Consider the following 24850-nt stretch of genomic DNA (forward strand, 5'->3'; position numbering starts at 1 on the left):
CGGGAGCTATCCAGCGAATAGTGGCTGAACGGGTGTCGTTCGAACCAGACTCGGATTTGGAGGCGACCTCGTTAAGCCTCTTGGAAAGCCCGACGCCCGTTACAAAAGCACGCCCATGCGAGTCAACCAAAATGTTGTCCTGACGCACCAGCACATCAGAGATAGTAATCAGCGCTCGTCTGCCCTGTTATTTTTGGTAACAACTCACACCTGTTAAATCTCCGTGAACCACTGCGATAGCATGCACTAGAATAAAAAATCCACTTAAGAGTCCACACTTTTGTAAACGAGTGCAGACATACAATATTGCAGTGCCGAGGCGATGTCTTGCAGCTGAACATACAGAAATTTGTTTGTACACGAATCCCATCATAATCAAAGGAACTTACCAAGCGAAAACGTTCACCACGCTCTAAGGACTCGCGTTCACGCAAGAAGTTGGTCAAGCTCCCATTCTCCATCCACGGAAACACAAGACTAGGTAAATGGCCATGTCCGTATACGTATCCGAGCACAGGCAAAATATGTTCGTTCTGAAGTCTGCCCCACACTTTGATTTCTTGTAGTAATTCGTCGTATCTCTCGGTAAGATCCAAGACGTTCTTAGGTTGCAGTACCCTGATAACCTTGACTGCCACCGTGACCTGAAGATATGAGAATTATCAGTTCACGCTGATTGTTTGACTAACACATACTGGAGAATGATTAGGCCGGTCCCAGGTGCACTTGCAGATATGATACTTATGACTATTGGTAGCCTCGGGATATTCACACTTGACTATGTGATCAGTAAGATCAGGAATGCAACTGCCGGAGGCACGGGGATTCAGTGATTGGTTCCATAAGACGGAGCAAGCGCGCACGTAGGAATTTCGAACAGTTTTAACATAGATTCAGGCGAGAAATCCGATGCGATAGTTTGCAGGAGTCCACCTGAATCGACTCAAGAATTGGGTTGGCCACAGTTCGAACGTTCAACGTTCAACCGTGTTCACCGCCACCACTAATACATCAGCAAATTCCCTACGAGATTGCATAAGATTACAATATTTACCTGCACGTGAGAACTTGTAGTCGTATTACAAATCAGTGCAATCAATTGTGGTGACTGCAACCAGATTGTGTGACGCTTTACAATATCGCGATTCCTGTCTGTGAATACAATCTCTTTATAAACCATCTGCGGCGCGGCACACTTAGGTTCTCGGATCAATCAGCGGAAACAACGGACTTGTAATTATTTTTGCATTGTGGTAGGGCCAGTGAGGCTCGTTCAACTACACTAATTTAGTTATTCCATGTGCAGCCAGTTGCACTTCCAACAAGTGCGCCCTTCGCGCTTCCTCACAGCGCTTGATTTCTGCCTCGCAACGCTTGATTTCTGCTTCCCAATGGTCCGACACAATCCTATGCATGTACATCTGAGAGACCACTAGGGGTGCTGGAGTTTGGCGGTAGGGAGGGACAGGTGTCTCTGGCACCTCAGCTACTGTGGCAATCGTATACGGAGGGACAGGTGAAGTGGTCAGTGCCTCGCCAGGTTTGTTAATAAAATCTGATAGTGGTATCCTCCTGATCAGTTTGTGCCTGCATCTCTATTAGGGACAAGAACAGGACTTCCACGACAATCGATTCACATACCTTTTGCCTTTGGGTGTACCTGCCCCCATGTCAGCCTCTGGGGACTGCGAATGAAACATTCTGCAAGTGCATCAGCCGGCGAGCAAGACATGAGGTACTTTGTTCATACCGTTTGTGTAAGTTTTCTTTATCTGAAAGTAGTACCATTGAGCTGAACTTCGATACAAAGTAGCGTCTTAAAACTTTGGATGGATAATATGAATCAAAGGAACACTGAAAATTTCCAACGGAGCTGTCTGTGAGTCACCTGATCTTGATATGATTGTGCTAATTTCGATACGTCAAAGGCAATTTTCATACCTATGCTCCCACCACTCTGTTTACTAGTCACGGTCTTGACGTTTTTATTCATGTCCTCCAGTCTTCATTGTGTTTGTGGACAACAATCTGCCAACGACAGTTCATTCACCCGCCATGTTACACGATGCAGGGTTGCCATATGACACTCTGACAGGGTATATCAGCATGCTCAACATTCCAAACGCACCATCGAGAATGTTGGCCTGTCACCAGGGCCTTCAAAGTGGAAAACCAGGCATTTACATCCTGAACGTGCAGAGGCCAACATATCTACTCCATACAAGTCTCGCCGTGCTGAAATGGGAGCATTATCAGCTTCAAAGCTTAGGGCGATGCAGGTGCAGCATCCTGTGGGTAGTTCCAACCTTCTGTGCCTCATTACTGATGTTCTACTTGAACAGAGCTCGACTGACCCACCAATCGAGGCTGCCAGCCCCCTCCCAGACACACACCCCTGCTGGACGGCTGACGACTTCACATACGACGAACCGTCTCTAATGGCAGATGCCTCTACTACACCCACTTCACCCCACATCAACAATCATCCTCTAGGCAAACGTGTTTGACGGCCCAGCGCTAAAGTGCATGAGACATTGTCTGACATGCTGCCCGAAGGACCAGGCCCACTAGCTACTTCCAGTACACAAAGCAATACTGAACCTCCCTCTCATGTTCTTCCATCACACGTCCGTCTCCTGGTGACTGAAACTTTCTGCACCCTCGTGAATTCCTTTGGCCTCATGTGTGAATATCGTGGACGCCCCTCATGTGTTCCTGATGCGGATGTTGATTTCGAGCAGCTGCGTGGGGATTCTGCCCAGATACCCAGTAATGAGGGACCCCAATCTCTTGCCGAGATAATACATCCATACCCCAATATGAGCTTGTTCCTGCTTAACCACTGGTTTTGGAACCGTGGAGCTAACAAATCAAAGGTGGACCGCAAAGAGTTGATCGAGAATGTCCTGTCACATCCGGACTTCAGGACTGAAGACTTATGTGGCATTAACATGGACAAACTAGATGCACAAGTTGCAGACGATGCTGACTCTCCATGGGAAGGTAATGGGTGGATAAATTCCAATCTAACGATCGATATCCCATTGGGCGAGAAGACCACAAAGTCAAGCAAGCGCCAACGTGCGAGGGATGTTCAAACTGCCCACCGCCATGGCGAGATTGATCCTGATGCCCCAGAGGTACCTACTATCAGATTCAACATTCCCAACTTTCGCCATCGCAGCCTTCTCACCATCATCCAGGAGGTTTTCACATCTCCCCCGTCCAAACAATTTCACTTCCACCCATTCAAGTAGTTCTGGAAGCCTTCGCACTCTGATGTTGAAGAACGTGTATTCGACGAGGTGTACACATCGGATGCTTTCTTGGCAGCAGACCGTGAGCTGCAGTCATCCCCACGAGAAACAGGTTGCAATCTCCCAAGAGCGGTGGCCGGATTTATGTTCTGGTCAGATGCCACCCATGTGGCGCAGTTTGGACAGGCCAAGCTGTGGCCAATATATGCTTACTTTGCTAACCAGTCAAAGTATGATCGATGCAGGCCAACTGCACGTGCTGCTCATTGCGTGGCCTATCTGCATGCTGTGAGTATCGTATTGCTGTCTGACCATTTCGAAATGACTCATACTAATTCAATCTAGCTGCCTGATTCCATCACCGACTTTTTGCGATTAAAAGGACGTGCTGTCTCTCCGACACTTTTGACACATTGCCGAAGGGAACTTTTTCACCAAGCTTGGAACCTCATCATAGACGACGACTTTATTACTGCATACATGCATGGTATCATTGTAGACTGCGCAGATGGCATCCGACAACGAATCTATCCTCGCATATTCACATACTCTGCAGACTATCCCGAAAAGTCTGTGTTTATTTTCTAACCGTCAGCGTGCTCTACTCAATGACAGTCAGGGTTTTAATTGTGACAATTCGTGACATGGGTGGCTGTCCATGCCCTCGCTGCACTATTCCAAAGGAGAAGATTGCAGGACTTGGCACTCGTGCGGACCAGGCTATCCGTGTCACTCACTGGCGTGTAGATGATGAAGTACGCCGGTCAAGACACGTGATTTTTTCATTCGGCGAGCTTCCCATCATGTGATCCAGACTGCCAACTTCCAGTGACCTATCTGGTGGCTCGTCACCATCCCCAGAGCCTCTCACACCAAAGGTACATAAAAAAAAATGTCCTCGCCGAAGAGATGATGACTCCGATGACCTCGAAGAGCCAGTGTAAGTGGCTGTCTTTGTCATGTTGATCCATCGCTAAGAAGACTCCCTTTAGCATCAAGAAGGCTAGTGCCCAGCAGCAAGTTGTGGCTGTAAATAAAAAAATGCTCATTCACAAAGGCCATATGCTTGGACGCTGGGTTGATATGTGGCAGCACAACATAACCATTCTCGAAAAGGGGATCCAACGCGAGGCCGATAGTAGCAGTCATGGTGAGTATACACCAAAGTAAGTCTCACACAGGATCCTGGTACTGTCTCTCACAAAGCACTCTGACAGGGAGGATGAGCAATATGACATCTATAAATCCATTTGCTCGTTGGCCCCTTGCATCATTGACGAAGTCCATAGGGCTGGATGTTTGGTTGTCGGTGTAGAGACTCATGCCTCTCATTGTGCAATATGGCAGTTTTCACTGGGGAGTACATGGCACGAACTTGTAGCATCACTCTGTGTGCTACCTGCAGCTATCTCTATATGAGGTGCAGCTTTCCCGCGCAACGCGCGCCATGCGCGCGTACCTTTCCCGTGCTTCACGATGTATATGCGCGCGCGCTTTCCCGCGCTTGAGCGCCCTATAGCGCCAGCCATCCAGAAGCATCCATCCACTGTCCACCAAGTTCCCTAGTGCGTATATTTCCATTTCTCACATTTGCTTATCGTTCCATCTTTATTTTTATCATGGACCCTTACTTACATATATCTTTACATACCTTACTCGGTAGCGCTTCGGCTCCGCATGACAGCGCTTAGGCGCCATACTTAAGCGCCAGCAGTACATACTAGCAGAGGAACTTACTCACCCACCGGAAAAAAACTTACTCTCCCACCAGAACGACAGAGGACTTACTGGTTACTACCCACTATTCACCTAGCAGAACATAGTAGAAATCTATTTGTTTACACCTCGCATCTCTCTTCTCTTGTCTTACATCATATCATCACTTAAGCAAACTCACTCTTACTCTCTCTCGTATCTGTATACACGCGCGCATTCCCGCGCCTTGCGCGCACCTGCGCTTTCTCGCGCTTCGCATTGGCCAACCAGTAGCGCTTTCAGCGCATACCTCTAGATCCTTGCTGCACTCGCTTCCCCTTTAGGGTCGAACGCACTTGTCGTCTCAAGTATAGCAGACTAGGCAACGCGCGACCTTACAACATTTATAGATACAGTCAGGAGCATTGTTCGTGCCTCGCTGTATCGTTGAACCTTCATCGGCTCCATGGTAACCTTATTGCATGCTTTTGCAGTATATGTTTAACTGAAATTTTGCAGCTCAATGATGCATGCCGGCGAGCTCATGGGGATGACATCAATAGCATCAAAGAGAAGATTGCACATTGGCGCCACTTTCCAAGTATCAATCCTTCGGTCTTTGTCTCTGCACGTCACACTCTTGGTTTCAATAACCAGTGCACAGGAAAGCTGCTGTGTCCTGCAAATCGTAACTATTCTGACCCATTGTGAGTGTTCTTTTTCATGAATATACTGTGGTTGGACTCAAGATGGCCTTCGTGATGGGTCAATGGTGGTCACATCTTCACAGTTCCCCTGTTTTCTTTGGCTTAACGAGGTGGTCGACCCTAATGACTTTTTCAAAGGCTGGTTGGAGAATGAGTTGCTTGTTCAGGTGGGTAGTGTTGCTCGGTACCAAGGTCAACCTGACCAGTTCTTCAAGGGCTACTTGCATATTTTCAAGTCTCCTAGTTCGGCAATCTGCTTGGATGGTGTGTCAGGCAGGTTGACCACACGACATGGAAATGCTGCACTGCATGGCATTCGAACAGTCAGCATTCCATCAATCGCATATGTTGCAACATTGGTAAGTGTGTCAGGCTGCTGACTTCTTGAGTTTTTGTCTCACTAATGTGTTTGTAGATTCAGTTTTGTGCTCTCTTCTCAGGGTAGCATGTCCCGTGGTCACAAGTCTCAATTCTCCTATGAAGCATTTTACAACAATATCGTCAGGACGACCTTTGAAGCACTTGACGATGGTGAACTGGCAGCATTGTGCACATGGTGGAATGGGTATGACAATTCCCTGTGTTGTATCGTTTTATATCTCAATGGTGTTCATCTTGGCAGGCGCATATTCTCGGACATCATAGATTACGATGAGGGGGATGAGGGTGAGGACAGCGTGATGGCAATGATGAAGGCTCAGGCAGCAGCAAGAAGGGCAGCTACTAGTACAGTATAATGGTTCTACATTTCCTACATCATCGTAGCTGGCATTGCTTGACAGTGAATTTATCTTTTAAATATATTTTGTTTTGATTCTCATTGTGACGCGATGGCCGCGTGATTACCTGTCTTGACCACATATTTATATTGTGTGTGTAATGGTACTACAATGGATGCAATGTTTTGAAAAGTTGCCAGTTGGTGCCGAAAATATGTGAGATTACATTCAAAGAGTAATTAGGCATGTCGCGAATGTAACTGGCTGCACAACAATTGTCATCAATTGTAATGGTTGTAAGTGCTTGTGATGTTTGCAGTGCGATCACAATCTGACGACAATCAAGCATCATTTCATAGGGAATTTGCTGATGTCTGTGTGTACCGTCATGTATGCGCGTGTTGACAAACGTTATTTTCTGCTTAGCTAGGACTAAGGAGAACCGTGACGCGTGATCGATTGATCTCCGAGTCATCTACTTATTAGAAAACCTAGTCTAATTACATCTTCTAGGTTTCATTCAGTCTGGCTATCTGGCAATGTCGTCGTAACCTGTATATACTATCCCGCATCACTCATTCTCTTCACTATTCTTCAGCACGATTCTTTTCACGATCTTCGTCATTGTCAGTGCCCATGTCCTGGAATGCGTCAGTCCTCAGCGCTGTATCCTCAGATACAGAGCCTACTATTCTCATCACCTTTGACTCTGCAAAATATATCTTCAATGTCGGTGAGAATACTACCCGTGCGTTTCTCCAGAGCAGGAGGAACTGGAAGAAGACTAGAGGTGTGTTCTTGACTTCTATAGGCACCCAGCGAGCGAGCGGCCTTCCAGGTGAGTGTGATCCTGATAGCGTGTCAACTGTTGATCGTGTTTTCGACAGGTTTATTGATGACTTTTGCGGACTCGGGTCTTACCAGCCTCAATATTGCCGGGCCAGCCGGGCTGTTGCACTTCATGGCAGCTATGCGTAAATACACATTCAGGTACTTATTTTCTGATCTTCAATAATTCATCTTAATACTATCAGCATAGGGAAAACATGTCCGTGAATCCGATCGAAATACCTACTTCCCGCCTCCCGGATGAATTACCTGACGATATACCCATCTACAAGGACGATAATATTTCTGTGTTCGCATTACCAATTTCTACTGAGATCCATTCACTGGAATCCTCGGAATCGGACATAATGCCACACTCTGAAACTAGTGCCGTTAACAGGAGATCGGGAAAGAGGAAGCGTTCGTCTTCCCCTGCTCCACCACCGCTACAGGAAGTCATATCTCACCCTGACTTCGACCCCACCACGCTCGTCGGTGACATGGCACAGGAATGGCTTCGTCACATTGTGCGCGCAATGTTTCCTGGGTCTGCCGCCAAACCCGTCATTTCGTCCGCGAAAGTCGAACATGTCTCCCAGCCGTCAGGCTTCAACCGCCCCTTACCTTCATTGCCTGCATGCAATCTACGTGCAACGCTCGCATATGCGGTGGTTGGCCCGCGGGTTCGGGGAAAGTTTGATGTCAAGCGCGCGGAGGTGCTGGGCCTAAGTGCTGGGCCGTTACGTGCACGAGTTGCAAGGGGGGAGACGGTCACTGTAGTTGGCAAAGATGGAGTGGAGAGAAGTGTTGGACCGAGTGATGTTGTAGGTGCTAGTGAGAATCCTGGGGTACGTTCATTTTCCGCGTTTTCTAACCATTCGCTCTCGATTTGGGACACAGTTGGCTGATCGAATTATAGGTCGTCTTGATACTGGACACGCCCAGCACTGCACATATACCTTCTCTTGTAAAGGGTTTTGAGAGTGGCGCGTTCTCAAAATACTGGGGCAAGGGGCCGGAAAAGAAAGATCACTCGCTGAGAGTTGTCTTTCATCTTTGTGGCAATGATGTATTTGAGCATGAGCGGTATAAGGCGTTCATGAAAAGGTTCGATGACGATGTACACGTGAGTGCCTCTTGTTCTGGGTGTGCACTGCGCTGTTCTGACGCGATTGAGAGCAGCATATCGTTGCGTCTAGAGATCATGGATCAGATCCGATCACATTTACTAGCGCGGCATTCAACCAGCTGAGGCTCAACCACCTGGATAGCGACATCTTCCCTGTGCCCAAATATTCTCTAGAGGCTAAGAAAACTATGGACAGTGCGTTACTTTAATTCCTAATTATGTCCTGTAACTTTAAGATGTGGTAGCCGCGAGTCTTCCGTCCAATACCGACTGCATGCGCGCGCATACTGTCATCGACATCCGTCCGCCACGGCCACCACTACGAGACCCTGAGGCAGAAGCGAATGATCTCTTTCACCCCGCCGTATTGTCTGGCGAGCTCTCATCACTCTCTGACGCTGCCAGAACACAATTTTCCGAGGCACAAGCGCGCGTCGATGAGGCTGCAGTACCTGATGTTATAGGTAAGGACGTCACGGTGGTCACGCTCGGAACAGGTAGTGCTATACCTAGCAAGTACCGAAATGGTTTGTCCTTTTCCGTTTTCACCCCAGAAACCCAACTGAATTATTTGTGTAGTTTCTGGTACACTGCTGTGTATCCCGGGAGCAGGGTATATTCTCCTGGATGCAGGAGAGGGGACATGGGGACAACTCTCTCGGAACTATGGAGCTGCTGTGTGGAACGTTTTAAGGGCCCTGAAGTGTATCTTCATAAGCCACATTCACGGTGACCACCACATTGGTCTCGCAAAGATCCTGGCAATGAGACAGCAGGTGCGTATCCCCGCTCATACCCTGATGATCTCCTGGTGTTCATATGTGGAGAAGCTTGACCCGCCTCCGGAAGAACCACTCTACCTCATCAGCAATCGCATGGTACTCCTCTATCTTCGGGATTACAATGCGCTTGAGGAGCTTGGGTTTTCGGAGGATGCTCGGGCCCGTGTGGTACCTATCCTGAGTGATGAGATTCATTGGCGCAACAAGGGACGGGGTGGGTGGAATTACGGTGATCAAGATCAAAAGGGGTGAGTGCCAGTTTGAGCTCTTAGTCTTCTCATACATTGACGCTTATTGTTCTCTTATCGTAAAGGTCAAGGCTTGCAGCCGGAGCGTTGTGCAAGACGCTTGGATTGCAGAAAATAAATACCGTCGATGTGGAACATCGCGCGAGGTGCCATGGATTAATTGTCAAGCATCTGGATGGGTGGTCTGTTGTGTACGGCGTCGCTTTTTACTCTCCTGTTGTGTTAATTACAGCGCATCCTCAGGTTCTCGGGTGATACAGTGCCAACCCAAAAGCTCGTGCAGGCAGGTGCTGGAGCCACTCTGCTGATCCATGAGGCTACCATGGCCAACGATCAAGTTGAAATGGCACGCGCCAAGATGCACAGCACCTTTGGGCAGGCAATCGACATAGGCAAGAGGTGCGTTTCCATGCAATACAATCACAGACTTTTGTTCAACTTGTAAACAGCATGAACGCACAAAACATCCTCCTTACACACTTCTCGGCCCGCTACCCCAAGATGCCACCTTCTGTATCTGAGCGTCAGGCTGGCGACCCCGTCGTTGCATTTGCATTCGACCATGCTAACATCAAGATAGGGGACATGTGGAAAATGGGCGCGTACGCACGCGCGATTGAGCAAAGTTTTATTGATATTGCTGATATTGAGGGGGAGGAGCCGGAGGTGATTGACGCGGCACACGTGGATATCAGCTGAGACAATACGATCTGAAGCCTAATGTCATGTACAGCTGTCGCGGTAATCATGTGATGAAGTATCATTTGCATCCATTTGAAGGTAGACCGCGTACGCAAGAGGAACATTCAGCCCGTAAAAGCCAGCCGTTTTCCTACATGATATGATTCAATCCTACTATATCACACGAGTCACTTGCAAACAATGCGTTTCTCCTCTGCAACTGTCCTCGCCGTCTCCGCTGCTTTAGCATCAATAATCTCTGCCATATCCGCCGACGCGACTGGGGCCGATGTCAATTGTCCCAAGTTGTGCGTTTATGACTATCAATGCGCCAGGTCTGATTGCTCTCTCGGGCTTTGCGTGAGTATCAGTAGTTTTCCTGGATTTGATACATACATGGCAGAACTTTTTTTCTGCCACTGAGGGCAGCAGAGATGATGAATATCGTTTTCTGCTCGCCCCCGTACACACTAACATGTACCTTGGTTTAGTAGTGCCACAGTTCGGCTATGGCCCGATCAGGCTCGGCATCTACCGACAAACTCGTAGTTCGGTCATTGTAGTGAACTAAGCCACCAATTTGCCATGTAAACTGGTTCATTCTGTTAGTCAGCCGCAAGAACCAACTAAAGCCAAACTACGGCTTGAACTGGCCTTCAGCTGGTTCAAGCTGGTTGAACTGCTTGTAAAATGTGGAATTAATACTTCCTCCAACTTCCTGCTTGACTCTTGGATCTACTCTACGTTATTTCATACCATGAATAAGGTCCCTACTCGAGTCGATGGCAGATTTAGGCTGGGAAATGTTCTGGGGTCTGGCTCATACGGTACGTGACTATGTCATTCACATAGTGACTATATTCACCATCTGGGCTTCACTTAGCTGTTGTGTACCATGCACAAAACTTCATCAAGGATGATTCAGTTGCTGTCAAACTCGAACCTATCATCAACCGCTCGTCCTCTGTGTGCAATGAATACAAGATTCTGAAACAACTCGCAGGCGGGGTTGGGATCCCCCGCGTCTTTTGGTTTGGCAGAGAATCAACATACCATGCTTTGGTTCTTGATCTCCTCGGGCCGTCGTTGCATGATATCTTCATTGCGCATGATCGAAGATTCAGCCTTCCTAACATTGTGAATCTAGGAAACCAGTTGGTCAGCCACTTTGTGAAAGGCCATTGCAGAGAGCTAACTCCATTTTTCCAGCTCTCATGTCTCGAATACATCCACTCACACAATTTCATTCACGGTGACATCAAACCCCAGAATATCTTAGTTGGTCTCGACGATTTGAAGCACACCGCCTTCATAATTGACTTTGGTATTTCGAAGGAGTACTACAATACTTCAACCAGAGCCCATATACCATTTCGCCAAGGTCGTTGTCTCACCGGCACACCTGCATTCGCCTCAATCAACAGTCACTTAGGAGTTGAGCCAGGTCGTCGTGATGATCTCGAGTCCCTCACATATACGCTGATATATTTCTTGCGTGGCTCCCTCCCATGGTTAACCAGCGATCACGAAAAGCTCTCCAATTCTTCCATGCTTGAGCGCAAAGTAAATACTACTGTTGAAGTCTTATGTCACGGAATTCCCGTCGAGTTCGCAAGTCTTCTAATTTACACACGCTCACTTGCATTCTCGGAGGATCCTGACTATGACTATCTACATTCATTACTCCACGGTATTTCTGACACATCGCCAACACCAGCTACATGCCTTTTGGATTTTGGCCAGCCCGATCCTATCATTCATACCCCTGCATTCTCCAATGAACAGGTGGTGGCCGAGGCAGTGCAACCACATCCAATGAAGGCAAACCCTCCTCGCAGATCAACTCGTGTGTGCGTAATTCCTTTTCATCTTCCAATTTGTAAACTGATGATCCTGTTTTTCCTGAAGCCTCCGCCCACGTAATAGCCCTGGGCCACTACCTGCAACCGCTTCCACTCCACACCGCAACAAGGAACATGTCGTGAGATGAATCTATTGAATGTTTACTACCTGTACATACGTGTGTGTGATATATTGTTGCCAAGACTAGAACTAGCTGTATGTATGAATAGCTATTATAGAAAAATTGTCATTCCTGAATCAGACACTCTCAAGTCTCAACTCCTACGGCGTGCCCTCTTATGTTTTATCTCAACACTCCCTTCAACATACAGAGGGATCCATATACATGCACACTCATCCACGATTGTGGCTGTTTAATGAGTCATCAAGTGTTAAACTTATTAAGCTTCAGATACGAGATCGCCCGGATCAGTACTTGCCATCATGTCTACAGCACTGGAAGCTATTGGGGACTCTCCACTAAATGTGTCACTGCCCTTTTGTTGGATGACTTCATCGCATGCTGTGTGGGGGGATATTCCATGAAACGTGTTGTTGCTCTTTCGCTAGGTGAACCTTATTGGATTGTGATACTCAATCGCTGATTAGCCAATCGACTTCATGGATGAACACATTTTTTCAAGGTTAGCTTTAATCTATTGGCATTTTGCGGTGTCTCTCCTGACACAGGCTTATAAAAACAGGCAAATATGTTGTTATATCTGCATTGCTGCTCTTACCAACATGGCACCTCGTCGGCGTGCACCCAAGACGACCACCACACCTGCTCCCACTGTGCTCATCCACACTGGTGTTATTCCTGTCCCCATTGATGTTATCCCCGTCCCCACTGATGTTATTCCCGTCCCTGCTGGTGTTATTCCCGTCCCCACTGGTGTTATTCCCGTCCTCGCAGGTGTTATTCCCACCCCTGCTACCATTGTCCCCATCCCCGCTACTGTTGCCATCCGCACTGTCATCACAGCGAATGCACTTACAAACCCTAATCGAAAACACCAGCTCCCTCATAGATATCGAGACTTCAGCCCTTCTCAACCTACAGTGGATGAAGGGGAATATTTTGACCTCGACAATGTCTCTGGTGATGATGACAATGAAGAGTATGGCCTGCCTGAACCTACCATTAGGGCTCCTGCAGGCCCTAGCCCACTTCAGACAGCCACACATACTGTCCATCCCACTCAAACTACTCTCTTGGACACCGGTAATCTAACGAAAAAGGCCAAAGGCGCTGATGATTTCCATTTCTTTTTCAGGCTGAATGAAGTTACTGGGCGCAATACCTGCATACCTTGCGAGTGAGCATCATCTCTGTGATTCCTGTGTTCTTTCTCACATCATTCACTAGGCAGTTGCACGAACTTGACCCGACGTACAAAGTTACAACGTACAAAACCACCACGGGCAATACAGGCCCTCATCACCATGTATACAATCATCATACCCTCATTTACTTGGAGGAGGCAGGGCGCCAGGGCTGGCCCATACAGATCAAGCCTTTAAACGCTCTTCTTGATGAAGGATGGACCGTCATAGCAATACGTGAAAGGCTCAGAGATCCGACTCGCACAATTGATTCGCTCGGAGATGTTCCTAGTCATAGTGATGCGCTGCTCAGAACTGGACAGCCAGGAACTCTGGAGGATGAAATTCCTAACTTCACCCTTGACGAGATGCATCAACAACTGGTGAGGTTTGTTGTTGCCGACGATCAGGTGAGTCGCTGTTTAATTTCTATGCGCTATTATTGATAACACCTTCAGGCAATCAACATCATTGAGTGTCCTGAGTTTCATCGGTTGATTCGCCTTCTACGCCCAGAATTGAACGAGAGCGATATCTACCATCGCACAAAATTTCATGAGTTGATCCTTGAGGCCTTTGATGAGTACTTCGAGGCCTTGAAAAGGGGCCTTGCGGTAAGTACGGTTGTCTAAAGTCGTGAAAAGTATCTTATATCTTTCAGATGGCGCAGGGAAAGATTTCATTCACGTCTGACCTGTGGTCAGACTCCAACCTCCGCCCTTTCATGGCGATAACAGCTCACTGGATTGCCAAAGATGTGAAAACTTCCGTGCTCGTCTTGAAAGCAGCACTGATCGCTTTCAACCACACACCAGGGAGTCATGCAGGAGATTGCCTAGCCCAATCAATATTGGGCCTCCTCGATCGTGTCGAAGTGACAGAGAAGGTTCATGCTTAGTTTTACTGGTGACATGATCTGACTCCATTTAGTCTGGACATTTTACCCTGGACAACGCTGGCAACAATCACACTTCCATGCAAGAGTACTCACGTCTACTGGAGGAACGCGGGATAGAATTCAATCCTGTTGAGCACCGGATTCCGTGCTTCCCCCATATTATCAACATATGCGTGAAACACATTATCGACGAGTACTCAATTGCTGACTTTTCAGATGTGTCGGAGACATGGGTAGTCAGTGGTGAGACCATCAACAAGGCAGCATATGTCCAAGCCCTAGCAGGCAAAGCCCTTGATCGAGCTAGAGCACTTGTGCACACAGTCTGTGCATCGATCCAGCGCCGTGACAGTTTCATGATCACCATTACCACGGGTAACAACAATAAATGGTTCCTAGACCACACAGGTTCCCCCACCCGGCTGCCTGTCGTACAACTCCTCCATGATGAGCCGACACGTTGGGACTCGGTCTATGTCATGTTGAACCGCTTACATACCCTTCGCCAGGTAAGCCTCCACCCCACTAACATCTATCACAGACTAATGGTAGCCTAGGCTGTGGATATGTTCTTTCAGAACCCAAATCAACACCTGATCGCTGACAAGAGATTGACTCCGATGGAATGGCACTTTCTGCAGGATCTCGAAGTGATTTTGGAGGTCAGTGCTAATGTATTCTAAATCTACAATCTGTCTCACTGTCTGATATTAGGTACCGCACGCTGCTCAACAAGCAATGTCAAGTGAAAGTACTCTGACATTGAGTGGCGCAGTTCCGACCTTTGAAAGATTGATCGAGGGATGGAATCACATAGTGAACCACTTCCTGCACTTTGCGCCTCTGATTAGCATAGGCTTGCTGTGGGCGGGTAAATATGATGATCGGATGGGCGCCACCAATGCTTATGTGGTCTCTATGTGTCAGTTCTGCATATTTTAATGGAAGTCTGATTCTCATTGTTACTTTTAGTCATCGATCCTGCTTCACGGATGTTGTGGATGGAACGCCATTGGGGTCAACAGCGAACTAATGACGCCAAGAAATTTATCATGAAACTTGTACGTATGTCTTTTGCCAATAACAGCGCAACATTGAATGTATCATCTAGATGCATGCCAAGAGAGGGACCCTGGCCTCTGGTTCTGCACCCTCTGTAGGGGCAGTACAAAAGCCAAGCACGCTAGGTTCACGCCTCTATGGCCTTCCTGACATAGACATGCCATCAGATCACAGCGGGGGTGCCCAAACAGTCGAAGAGGAGTTCAATGCGTACAGTACAGCTACTCGCAGCCCCAAAGGCACAAATATTCTCTCGTTTTGGACGGTAAGAGCCTTGTATCTCCTCGAGCTACATTGTTTGTCATTGACCATGGAATGTTGACCAGGCCTCTCAGGGGATGTTTCCGACAGTCTTTGCAATTGCCTTGGACTATCTCCCGATACAAGCATCCGCTGTCCCCTGCGAGCGCGTGTTCTCATCGAGTAGCGAGACTGACACGCAAAAACGGAACCGCCTTAGCCCCATGCTGATGGAAGCGCTACAGATCATCAAGTTTATGCTGAAAAAAGATAGGCTCAACTTCACCAAAGGGTGGGCAGCATCACAGCGAGACATGGAATATGAAGTGCTACATGATGTGGAGCCTGGCGAGGTTTTCGCATCTAACATTAGCAAAGCTTCATCCGGCAGTTCCACACATGAAGCACTCCTCAAAGCTATCGCAGACCAAGAGTGCGATGATGTTGAGGATGCTGCCATCATCTATGCATCGCTATAACTACTTCTTGCTCATCATTTGTATTGTTTACCTACTGGCGCCTTACATCCTTCGCTCATCTCCCTCCCCTTCCACAGCTTAATCAGCACGTATTTCACCTTAGTCTTCGGTCTCAGTCTTCCTCCTTTGCCTCATCAGTCACTCGTCTCTACTAGCCTTGCTGCCCTGCTTTCGTGTTTACAACCTTGTCGTCTTCTTTACAGTCACGTGTCAATGTCATACATGCCTGAGTATTTCACATAAAGACCAGTGTGTTCGAAGAACCCCATCACCACCCACTCGCAGACATGATTGGAGCAGCTCCGGTAAACAACGGAGCGATGGGTATGCTCATCACATGATGCAAGCCACATGGCACTTTTTCCTTGAGTGATGTCACCACTCAAGGAAAAAGTACCACGTTTTCCCGGTCATGTGACAGCGTTGCGACTCTAGCTGTGTACTCCCCAACTCCCATGTTAGTGGAGGTAACAGCACCAGCCTTTGTACGCATACTTGCTCGTGTGCTTTAGCGGCATAACTCATGTTCTTCCCTCCAAGCTACCCTCTTCACGGAAGCCACGACGCTCACCATGAATACCTTTAGTAATAACTCTGCTTTGTGCGATACATTACGCCCACCTTCTCCTCTGCCATCTCTCGGTGGAGATTCCACATATTGTCCCATACCTGCAGGGCAATTTGCACTCTCTGCACCCATACCATTTAATACCCAGAATTCTTTGACAACTATGGACACAGAACTCCGAGCTGTCGACCCATCTGGAAACGAAATATTATGCCTTAGCGTTACAACCACACCACTTCATCCTGGACCACTTGATTTGCCGTATGGCAATGCCCACATCATATTCTGGGCAACAATTGCTCTTGCAGCAACTTATTGGCTCATTGTTGGGTTTGCTCGGATCGTATCTGCTTGGAGTCGGGGCTTTAGTAGACCTGGTCCGGGCATCTGGCACCAGTTTGAGAGTACTGGGTTCATTCTTGCTAGTGCCATCAGCGGTGAGCGTTTTTCAACATCACCTGCATTGATGAGATTTTGTAAGTGATTTTACATGTTCTGTTCGTATTTTTGCGATGCTCATGGTTCATCAGGCTCCCCATCATTACGTGACATCATCTTTCACACACAGTGGTGTGCAGCCCTAGCTATGGTTGCTGTCCAGTGGCCGCCCTTTATTTGTGAGTAGCAATTCAGAATTTGATATACACCACATGTGCTCATGAATTTCAGATCCCCTACTTTCGCAAACTGCCTGGGCATCGCTGACGTATAGTAGGTTTAGACCTGAATAGTGCCGTACGAACTGCTAATGGTCTGTAGACATCACATTGAACGCACATTCCATGCACTGGAATCCGCTGAATGTCCAACCATATAATCCACCATCAGACTTCGCCGATCAGTTGGCCGATCCAACTTCTGTTATCTACATTGACCAGTCAATTCCGAACACAATTTTCCTACTTCCACCGAACACTACAACTGGGATGCAATCCTTTGCTTGGAGTGTTGGAGTACAACCCCAAGATCTCTTTGCGATCTGCTTAACCCTGTTCTTGGCCATTATAGCTGGGACAATCTTTCTCAGTCTGTTCCTATGGACGGTAGATTGGATATTCTCACAACGGCCGTCAGGCAGTTTATCAAGTTCTGCTGTGCTTACAAACACAGCGAGCAAGGGTCATATGCCGCGGCTTTCAGCGGGCAGTAAGGACATGCTCGACACAAGTGGAGATGAGAGCAGATCATCAACTGGATTTGGCCACAACTATACTTTACTCAGGAGACGCTTATTTCGACCAGAAGTCAGCTCTTTTCACTCTAGTGTGCTCATAGGAAACCTTGTGCGCGTTCTCGTCCTTTTTCATTTACCCGTCACCATATTCTCGTGCTACGAATTTTCAACAGGAAGCTCAGTGTCGTCAGTAGCCCTTGGTGCTCTCTCATTCACACTCTTCTCTGTAATCGCTCCTTCTCTTCTGCTCCTGCGGCTAAGCCGGACCTCAACAACCAAATTATACAATGAAACACATACTCTCCTTGCGTTAGGTCCACTCTACAATCACTACCGCCAGAATTCGCAGCTTTTCTCAGGCTTGCTTTTCCTTCCAGACGGCCAGTTGATAGTGGATTGATCGGTGTGCTTTCTCTTCTCAGATGTTACGGGCCACGGAGAGGTGGTCGCGAACAAAGACACTACAAAGCCACGGAAGTACGACATTCACCCATGGCTCGAGACTCTTTTGCTGCATGTGATTCATCTCCCTATGTGCCTCCCAACGCATCTTTCGCGCAGAAAGACAAAGGTTCCAGCTCCTCTCATCATTCTGGTGGGCCCCCGCCATCAGTATTGTGACTCAAGCATGCTTTGCGGCCTTACAGAGAGCACAGCGATGATGATGCAGAAAGTGGTCACATAATGGATGCGTGGCAGCCATTCTCAGGTCCAGGTCCCCGCAGCTCATACGACCGCACATCCATTAGCACACCTCCCCAACACTTCAATTCAGGTTTCTCCTGCATCGGTGGCGGTCGCGCCCACTATGACTCACCATACACGTCATTCATCGTTATTCGGGCACGGAAGCCTCAATCATCACAACCCGATACTCATCCGCACATTCACAAGGTTAGATACTCAATGGACGAAACTGGAGCAGGACCTTCTTTGCAAGCAAAATCTCTGAAGCCATGAATTGACATTATAATGTGCATACACGCCTTTTACGCTTTGTTCTTACCTTGTCCTACTTTGCATTTATGATGTACCACCTCGCAGTTCTTACGGTACGCATCATCTTGCATATGTAACATTTACTGCACTCATGTATCTGAACATTCCCATCAAGACGTCTACCACGCATCCATTAAAGTTCGTTTTAATTCACTTTTGAAGAACTGTGGTTCATAATTTTGTTCCAAACGCAGCATATCTACCATCGTGCCTCCAGAATTATTACCCGCAATGTTATTGCATCTTATAACCAACCCTGAGCCTTCACCCGTCATCTTCCATATACCTGACTTCTATACCTTGCATCGCATTGCAGACTATGCCCAACGCGTCCCATCAACAACTAGCCCTACCTCTCTAACGGTCTCACGCAAGGCTCACTCGCATCGGTCAAATAAAATTCCATTAATACCCTCAATACCTACGCATTCTTTCTCGCCAGAACATATCCTTCATACTCCTCCCTTTCTGATACCTCTCGCACCCGCATTTCATATTTGTCCAGTTCAAACCCAACATCCCATGATTTCGATATTTCCTGACCTTTGTGAATTTACACTATCATAAGTTGACTTGAGCCGGCTTACAGCGCTTATTTCAGTTACATTAGCCGGACTGTGCCATAATTATGTAAGCAGATCTGGCTTTGCAGTTCCGGTCAAGCCGGTGAATTAGAACCGGCTACTGCCGGCATTAGCTGGAACCACGGCAACACTACCTTGTCTTGATTACACTGTCTAGTACATTAATATACAGTACGTTATCTGGGACTGAGGCCTAGAGTCTGATTAAATTGTCTAGTACATATACCAGTCAGATCAAGAAACTAATTATTACAGTAGAATCATGGAAAGCTAAACGCAGGTCAAATTTCAGCTGAAGTATTTTGAGAGACACGCACGGCAATGTCAAGTCAGAAAATAACTTGAAATTTCTGTCAATGTTCCTTCGCAAGGGCTTTGAATGCGAGAAAATGCTCAAAAGCAATGCGCCTATACTCTGGTGTCTCCATGCCTTCGCTGAGACTACTGTTGTGCCCTAAACTGGTGCCACACATCATGACTGTCGTTTGAACTTCAGGGTACTGGCCAGTCTCAACTGCAGTGCTGAGTGCTTTTGTGACGGGGACGAGATAGAAGGTGGGTCGAGTCCCAACCATAGTGATGCATGGAATAGTCATGGCATCAAGGGGGGAAAGTGCTCTGAGGAGCCGCCTCTGATTGTTGTTTTGATACGCAGCAATTGCTCCTGCAATGACTTCTGGTTCAGGTTGACATGCATTGAATGCTGATTTGTCTACTCGCAAAACAAGCAAGACTGTTGACTGCAGATCACGCAGACACACATCTGTTTGTGCAACTTGGCAGACATCACCACATATAGATAGTGGGATACTATGGTGCGTGCCGAGCCATAAGCGTTTACTGAAGCCGAGTATATGGAGAGTTTCCAGAGCAAATGTGTCCATGAAAGATTCTTGAGTGGGATTGGTAGCCAGACCAAGATAGCCTAGATATCGGAAAACGGCATCTGAGATGTTGGGGTCTGAGAAATTCTTGTCATCAAGACTGGAATTAAGGAGTGATGGATCTAAACCCTCCAAGAGTGGTCCAGGGTTTTGAGGAAAAAACTGTTCAGGCGCCAGAGGCACAACAGTGATATTGTATGCGAGGAGATCATAGAAGGTCCAGTCATTACTTGACTTCGCAGACCGGATGAGGTTAGCCATTTGATCAATGATTCCGCCTTGTAGCCGAATAGGAGAGAGAGCAGATAAATATTTAGATCACTATGACAGTAATAAGTGAAGCTCTCTCACCTAAGACAGTGTTTGGTGTTTGCCTGAGAGTTGTAAACAAGAGAGTCCATACTTTTGATGATGAGGAGATTCAATACTCAATTTCCGCTATGACATTACTAGTAGTGGGTTTTGTGATCAGTGAGGCCTCCTATCGCCAATTTGCAGCTGCCCCTGTTCTTGGTGTTTTGTTCGCATGGTTCTTAGTGGCTCGTCAATAACTATGATAGCTATTGGAAAGCTGGGTCTATTCTTATGTTGTGTCATGTCTTGAACTGTTTGTAAAGGCGATGGACTGGGTGATGCACGAAAACGAGGAGGTGAAGACATAATCGGAAGCACAGGAGGCGCGCGGCAGCCTTGACCCTACCTCAACTTTGATTTCGACCTAAACACGCTATGTGACGGACTCAGAATCATGCGTACAGCGAGTGAGGACATTGCAGAAGAGCTTCATTGACTGCATACAGAATTGCCGGGCAGCACGGTATCAAGATCCGATTGTTCATGAGGGAAAATAACATGATTGATCCAGTAGACGCAGAGCCATCACAAAAGTCGGAACACCGTCCAAGCCATTTTACCCGAACCGTTCTCAAGGAGAGAAGTCAGTACACTCATGTACTCTGAATTGTCTCAATGCCGCAATGAAATCCCTTGAGTAGATGCAATACTGCATATTCCTTTCGCTCGCAGGCAACGTACATGTCGCTGATTTTAATCTCTCATAGCCAGAGAGGATAGTCATTCCTTTCTATGAAGTACCAATTTAGCTTTCATCTGCTCAAAAAAATGAACATGGCCCACACGTCACTTTGCCCAGAGATAAAATCAAGAATTGTCCCGGGGTATCAAATTAACGTGTCAAGAAATGACTTAGTTACCACATACGTTATTCAACGCCAGTAAAGCTATCAACATGGCTTGACGCCCCAGCCCAAAAGGGCAATATAACGGGCAAACCTTCCAAGATTGCCATTCCAGTATAGACTACTACCTTGGTCAATACTGAAGAAGGATAGGAATTGGTCTCAGACTTCGACATCTATCCAAGAGACAGACGATGCACTCACCGTCAGCATCGTAGTGCTTGGACTTCCTTGCATTGATATAACCCGTTGCTGTTCTCGAGCTCAGATCCGCTGTAATTTTCTCCATTGGCCGACAGTGAATCGTTATTCGACTTTGCACCTCTTCGCTTGACCTCACTTGTTCTTCCTGACGCAGACCTCTCCCTGATTGCGCAGACCTCTAGGACGCCAGGAAGGTCGATAACACTCGGAATCTGGCGCAAACTGCTTTCAACTGGCATGTGTTGGTAATCTGTCGTAGGGATGTGGAAGCGTCGGCGTGGCAGGTCGAAGGAGGATGCAAGAAGGCGGAAAAGAGGAGGAAGAGCGAGGTGCAGGAGCGATTTGGCCAAAATTCGCCATACAAAAATTTTAAGGATACCTGTAGAGACATGTAAGCAAGACTGAAAACAAGATGGAAAAGTAATAGAGACGGACCGATATTGACTTTAGCGCAAGCTAGAGTCCACCACGAAACTGTACCACACGGTCCCTTGAGGTCCGGGCATCATGGAACTCAAGAAGGACTCGTCAACACGCTGTGCCACCGGGATAGTGCAATACCAAGGAGGACAGAGACAAACACGGTGTCATCCTCGAAGCAAGGACAGTCATCGACAGGTAGACGCGTCTAACATAGCTAAATATAAAAAGTGCCATGGAAACCCGTATTCAAGGGTGGTGTGTCCCAATCGCTGGGATAAGGCAGTTGATAAACTTTGCAATGAAGGAATCTCGTTCACTTACTCAGTCGTGTTACAGGAGACCAGGTGGTCCTAGTCATTGCTTACCATATCCATCGGCGAACAGATCCGATGATCCAATGGGCCACGTATTATCAAATTTTATTGTATACTGACTTGACGCTCGCTGGCTATCATCGATTCATCCTGCGCAGGGGCTAGTATGGGTTATACCTGGTATGGGTTAGTTAATTATGTGACGACTCCAAAGCGCCAGTCCGTTTGTTCTCCGACTGGTCACAAGTCTAATCACTTTTGGCGTAACGGTTAAGCGCGGACCACAGTCTTGACTAGCTTGACTACCTAGGACAACCCGGTGATCATAGTATTCACCCTTAGATCATCACGATGGTTAAATCACCCAACCCGCGCCGCGGCGCCGTCCACAATGAAATTGATCGATTGATCCCTTGATCAATCATCGCATCGTCTCTCATACTTCTGCAATTATCATTTCATGTCTCCTGATCCTACGTCTCAACAGCTGGACGAGGAAACGCCTTTGCTCCAATCGGAGGGAAATACACCGGCGAAGAAACCACAGACACCTCTACCATGGCGCCAGTTTTCAATGCTCCTGGTGTTGCAAATTGCCGAGCCAATGACATCGCAAGTTATTTCACCTTTTGCACCGCAGGTCAGCATTTATCATTGAAGACTTAAATAAATAAAGTTACAACTTGATTGATGTAGCTTATTCGTGATATTGGAATCACCCACGGAGATGAAGCGCTCGTTTCGTTTTATGTTGGGTTGTTGGTAAGTGGATAAGTGGAGAGCGTTTTCATTGTGATAATCTCGGTGTTATGATCTAGCACTCGCTATTCTTTGCGACGGAAGCGCTCACCATTTTCCACTGGAGTCGTCTCTCTGACTATATCGGCCGCAAACCTGTCCTGCTAATTGGACTGTTTGGACTCTCCCTCTCGATGTTTTGCTTCGGTTTGTCCAAGACGTTCTGGAGCTTGGTGATAAGGTCTGTTCTGTTTCTGTGTTATTTTATTTTTGAGTCAGAGTTCACATCTTATTGTAATAGTCGTTGTCTGAATGGCGCACTCAATGGCAACATTGGTGTTATGAAGAGCATGACGGCTGAAATGACAGATTCGACTAATATGGCCCGCGCATGGGCGTTCCTCCCTCTTGCCTGGTCCAGCGGTAGCACACTTGGGTGTGTTCCACGAAGTTTTCGTTTTCTATATATACTGAAACAACCACAGGCCACTCATTGGCGGAGGACTTGCGCGGCCTGCGGATAGGTTCCCTAATATCTTCGGGGATTCCGAATTTATGAAGAAATATCCATACTTCTTGCCATGTGCAGTCCCTGCCACAGTATCAGCGTTGACATGGATTATCGCTTTTCTTTACTTGAAGGAGGTATGTTATCTCATCGTGTGACAAGATGAATCTTTATATCAGTCGCAGACCACAACTCCGCGAATGAACATCAGCCAACTGCTACCTTGGAAAAAGCGCAAGATTTCCCCTTCACCGACTTTAGAACCCCTGCCAGTATCATCTTCGATCAGTGACAAGCCTGTCCCCATTCGAGCTCTTTTCGTTCGTCGCGTACTCATTGCAACCGGAAGCTACGCCGGGATTGCCCTTGTTGATATCGCATTTCGCACTGTACAACCCGTGTTCTATGCCACTCCCATATCGCTGGGTGGTCTAGGGCTCGATACTCCAACCATTGGAACTATCTTGGCGCTCCAGGGAATATTAAATGGCGCAATGCAGCCATTGGCCTTTGCCAGGCTTTATAATATCATGGGTGCGAAAAAACTTTGGCTGTTCGCTGTAACGTGCGCCCTGCCTGTGGTTGCTCTCCTCCCGACCTTGAATACGCTGGCGAGATCTAGTGGCATTGTTCAGAGTACATGGTATTTGGTGGTCCTACAGGTTGTTTTGATGGGCTGCACAAATTTTGCATATGGTTTGTCGTCGTCATTCTCTCACTGATATTTCTGATGTGTTACGGAAGGCATATCTTTTATGTATATCGCTGCGGCTTCCCCTAACCGAGCGTCCGTGGGTGCGACAAACGGGTTCGCACAAGTGATCGTTTCTATCATGCGCGCTGTTGGGCCGGCTGCAGCCAACTCCGCGTTCTCGATTAGCATTGAGAAACAGTATCTTGGAGGGAATCTGGTGTATTGTGTAATGGTAGGTATGGTGTGCATGGCGATGGGCGTCGGTATCTTGTTACCTCGCACTATGTAGACTAATTAGCTTAGAGCGAAGCGAGTCTTATTTGTTGTATCAATTTGAATATGTTAGCCTTCACAGCGTTTCATCAGGCAGTTTGTCTCCTGACGCACCGGGAGTCCCATATTTTGCTTCAAGACATCCAGAGCTCGAGGTTGATCGAATGTTTTTAAGCACGAAAGGTTTTATCTTATTGACCAAAGAGCATCCCAGGGTAGTCTCCCCGAGGGGGTAGATATAAGTATTCGCACCTGTTGTTCTAGGCGCATCGAAGTACCCTGATAGTCTGGTTTAGCGCGTCAAGGTTTATTTATCAAATAGCATCTTGGTATCGAACCAGCCTTCGAAATTCATAGGCAGCCACATTTACCCGATATAGTAATCAGACACCCTT

The 24850-nt window shown here is 47.4% G+C and overlaps 8 protein-coding genes across 8 annotated transcripts; 6 read left to right on the top strand and 2 right to left on the bottom strand.

Moving 5' to 3' along the window:
• Positions 1-27: 27 nt before the first annotated feature.
• Positions 28-1027, bottom strand: F5147DRAFT_136391 (kinase-like domain-containing protein). The gene is made up of 6 exons (XM_041428217.1): positions 864-1027; positions 696-807; positions 390-644; positions 303-333; positions 211-246; positions 28-139 (listed from the first exon to the last, which is right to left on the bottom strand). Exons 1-6 carry the CDS (start codon positions 887-889, stop codon positions 123-125), a joined length of 477 nt encoding a protein of 158 aa, XP_041293988.1. The 5' UTR covers positions 890-1027; the 3' UTR covers positions 28-122.
• Positions 1028-1991: 964 nt separating this feature from the next.
• On the top strand, positions 1992-6396 carry F5147DRAFT_772562 (uncharacterized protein; the record flags this gene model as incomplete). The annotated part of the gene is made up of 15 exons (XM_041441360.1): positions 1992-2057; positions 2106-2291; positions 2343-2499; positions 2557-3206; positions 3258-3545; positions 3603-3826; positions 3877-4020; positions 4072-4197; positions 4250-4423; positions 4475-4562; positions 5472-5640; positions 5702-5826; positions 5875-6018; positions 6100-6224; positions 6282-6396. 15 exons carry the CDS (start codon positions 1992-1994, stop codon positions 6394-6396), a joined length of 2781 nt encoding a protein of 926 aa, XP_041293989.1.
• A 456-nt stretch (positions 6397-6852) lies between these two features.
• On the top strand, positions 6853-10246 carry F5147DRAFT_690081 (uncharacterized protein). The gene is made up of 11 exons (XM_041437032.1): positions 6853-7216; positions 7266-7368; positions 7418-8054; positions 8126-8332; positions 8389-8530; positions 8581-8862; positions 8915-9111; positions 9166-9365; positions 9431-9556; positions 9609-9764; positions 9815-10246. Exons 1-11 carry the CDS (start codon positions 7015-7017, stop codon positions 10062-10064), a joined length of 2502 nt encoding a protein of 833 aa, XP_041293990.1. The 5' UTR covers positions 6853-7014; the 3' UTR covers positions 10065-10246.
• Positions 10247-10667: 421 nt separating this feature from the next.
• F5147DRAFT_752962 (kinase-like domain-containing protein) lies at positions 10668-12517 on the top strand (the record flags this gene model as incomplete). Its single annotated transcript, XM_041440225.1, has 4 exons — positions 10668-10873; positions 10930-11204; positions 11256-11736; positions 12498-12517. The coding sequence occupies exons 1-4, from the start codon at positions 10804-10806 to the stop codon at positions 12515-12517; spliced, it is 846 nt and encodes a 281-aa protein (XP_041293991.1). The 5' UTR covers positions 10668-10803.
• A 3915-nt stretch (positions 12518-16432) lies between these two features.
• On the top strand, positions 16433-18008 carry F5147DRAFT_797069 (uncharacterized protein; the record flags this gene model as incomplete). The annotated part of the gene is made up of 4 exons (XM_041443186.1): positions 16433-16937; positions 16992-17078; positions 17131-17172; positions 17221-18008. Coding segments are annotated over 4 exons (1422 nt in total), but the record flags the coding sequence as incomplete, so codon positions are not given.
• Positions 18009-18127: 119 nt separating this feature from the next.
• Positions 18128-18683, top strand: F5147DRAFT_797073 (uncharacterized protein; the record flags this gene model as incomplete). The annotated part of the gene is made up of 2 exons (XM_041443187.1): positions 18128-18252; positions 18292-18683. 2 exons carry the CDS (start codon positions 18128-18130, stop codon positions 18593-18595), a joined length of 429 nt encoding a protein of 142 aa, XP_041293993.1. The 3' UTR covers positions 18596-18683.
• Positions 18684-19571: 888 nt separating this feature from the next.
• F5147DRAFT_797075 (uncharacterized protein) lies at positions 19572-20363 on the bottom strand (the record flags this gene model as incomplete). Its single annotated transcript, XM_041443188.1, has 1 exon — positions 19572-20363. The coding sequence occupies one exon, from the start codon at positions 20361-20363 to the stop codon at positions 19572-19574; it is 792 nt and encodes a 263-aa protein (XP_041293994.1).
• Positions 20364-22372: 2009 nt separating this feature from the next.
• Positions 22373-24534, top strand: F5147DRAFT_690084 (major facilitator superfamily domain-containing protein). Its single transcript, XM_041437033.1, has 7 exons — positions 22373-22882; positions 22939-23004; positions 23061-23221; positions 23282-23416; positions 23466-23625; positions 23674-24184; positions 24233-24534. Exons 1-7 carry the CDS (start codon positions 22703-22705, stop codon positions 24469-24471), a joined length of 1452 nt encoding a protein of 483 aa, XP_041293995.1. The 5' UTR covers positions 22373-22702; the 3' UTR covers positions 24472-24534.
• Positions 24535-24850: the final 316 nt, after the last annotated feature.

Source organism: Suillus discolor, assembly GCF_016758755.1.
Source record: "Suillus discolor strain FC423 chromosome Unknown F5147scaffold_21, whole genome shotgun sequence".
Taxonomy (NCBI): Eukaryota; Fungi; Basidiomycota; class Agaricomycetes; order Boletales; family Suillaceae; genus Suillus; species Suillus discolor.

Excerpts from the sequence above, each read along its gene's own strand:
- F5147DRAFT_136391 (XM_041428217.1), bottom strand. The coding sequence starts at position 889 with ATGTTAAAACTGTTCGAAATTCCTAC. Across the intron at positions 808-863 it reads AAACTGTTCGAAATTCCTAC|TTGCATTCCTGATCTTACTG; the intron begins GTGCGCGCTTGC and ends TGCCTCCGGCAG. Across the intron at positions 247-302 it reads CGCCTCGGCACTGCAATATT|TGCATGCTATCGCAGTGGTT; the intron begins GTATGTCTGCAC and ends TTTTTATTCTAG.
- F5147DRAFT_690081 (XM_041437032.1), top strand. The coding sequence starts at position 7,015 with ATGTCCTGGAATGCGTCAGTCCTCAGCGCTGTATCCTCAGATACAGAG. Across the intron at positions 8,055-8,125 it reads GTGCTAGTGAGAATCCTGGG|GTCGTCTTGATACTGGACAC; the intron begins GTACGTTCATTT and ends ATCGAATTATAG. Across the intron at positions 8,531-8,580 it reads GGCTAAGAAAACTATGGACA|CCGCGAGTCTTCCGTCCAAT; the intron begins GTGCGTTACTTT and ends AAGATGTGGTAG.
- F5147DRAFT_690084 (XM_041437033.1), top strand. The coding sequence starts at position 22,703 with ATGTCTCCTGATCCTACGTCTCAACAGCTGGACGAGGAAACGCCTTTG. Across the intron at positions 23,005-23,060 it reads CGTTTTATGTTGGGTTGTTG|CACTCGCTATTCTTTGCGAC; the intron begins GTAAGTGGATAA and ends GTTATGATCTAG. Across the intron at positions 23,222-23,281 it reads TTCTGGAGCTTGGTGATAAG|TCGTTGTCTGAATGGCGCAC; the intron begins GTCTGTTCTGTT and ends TTATTGTAATAG.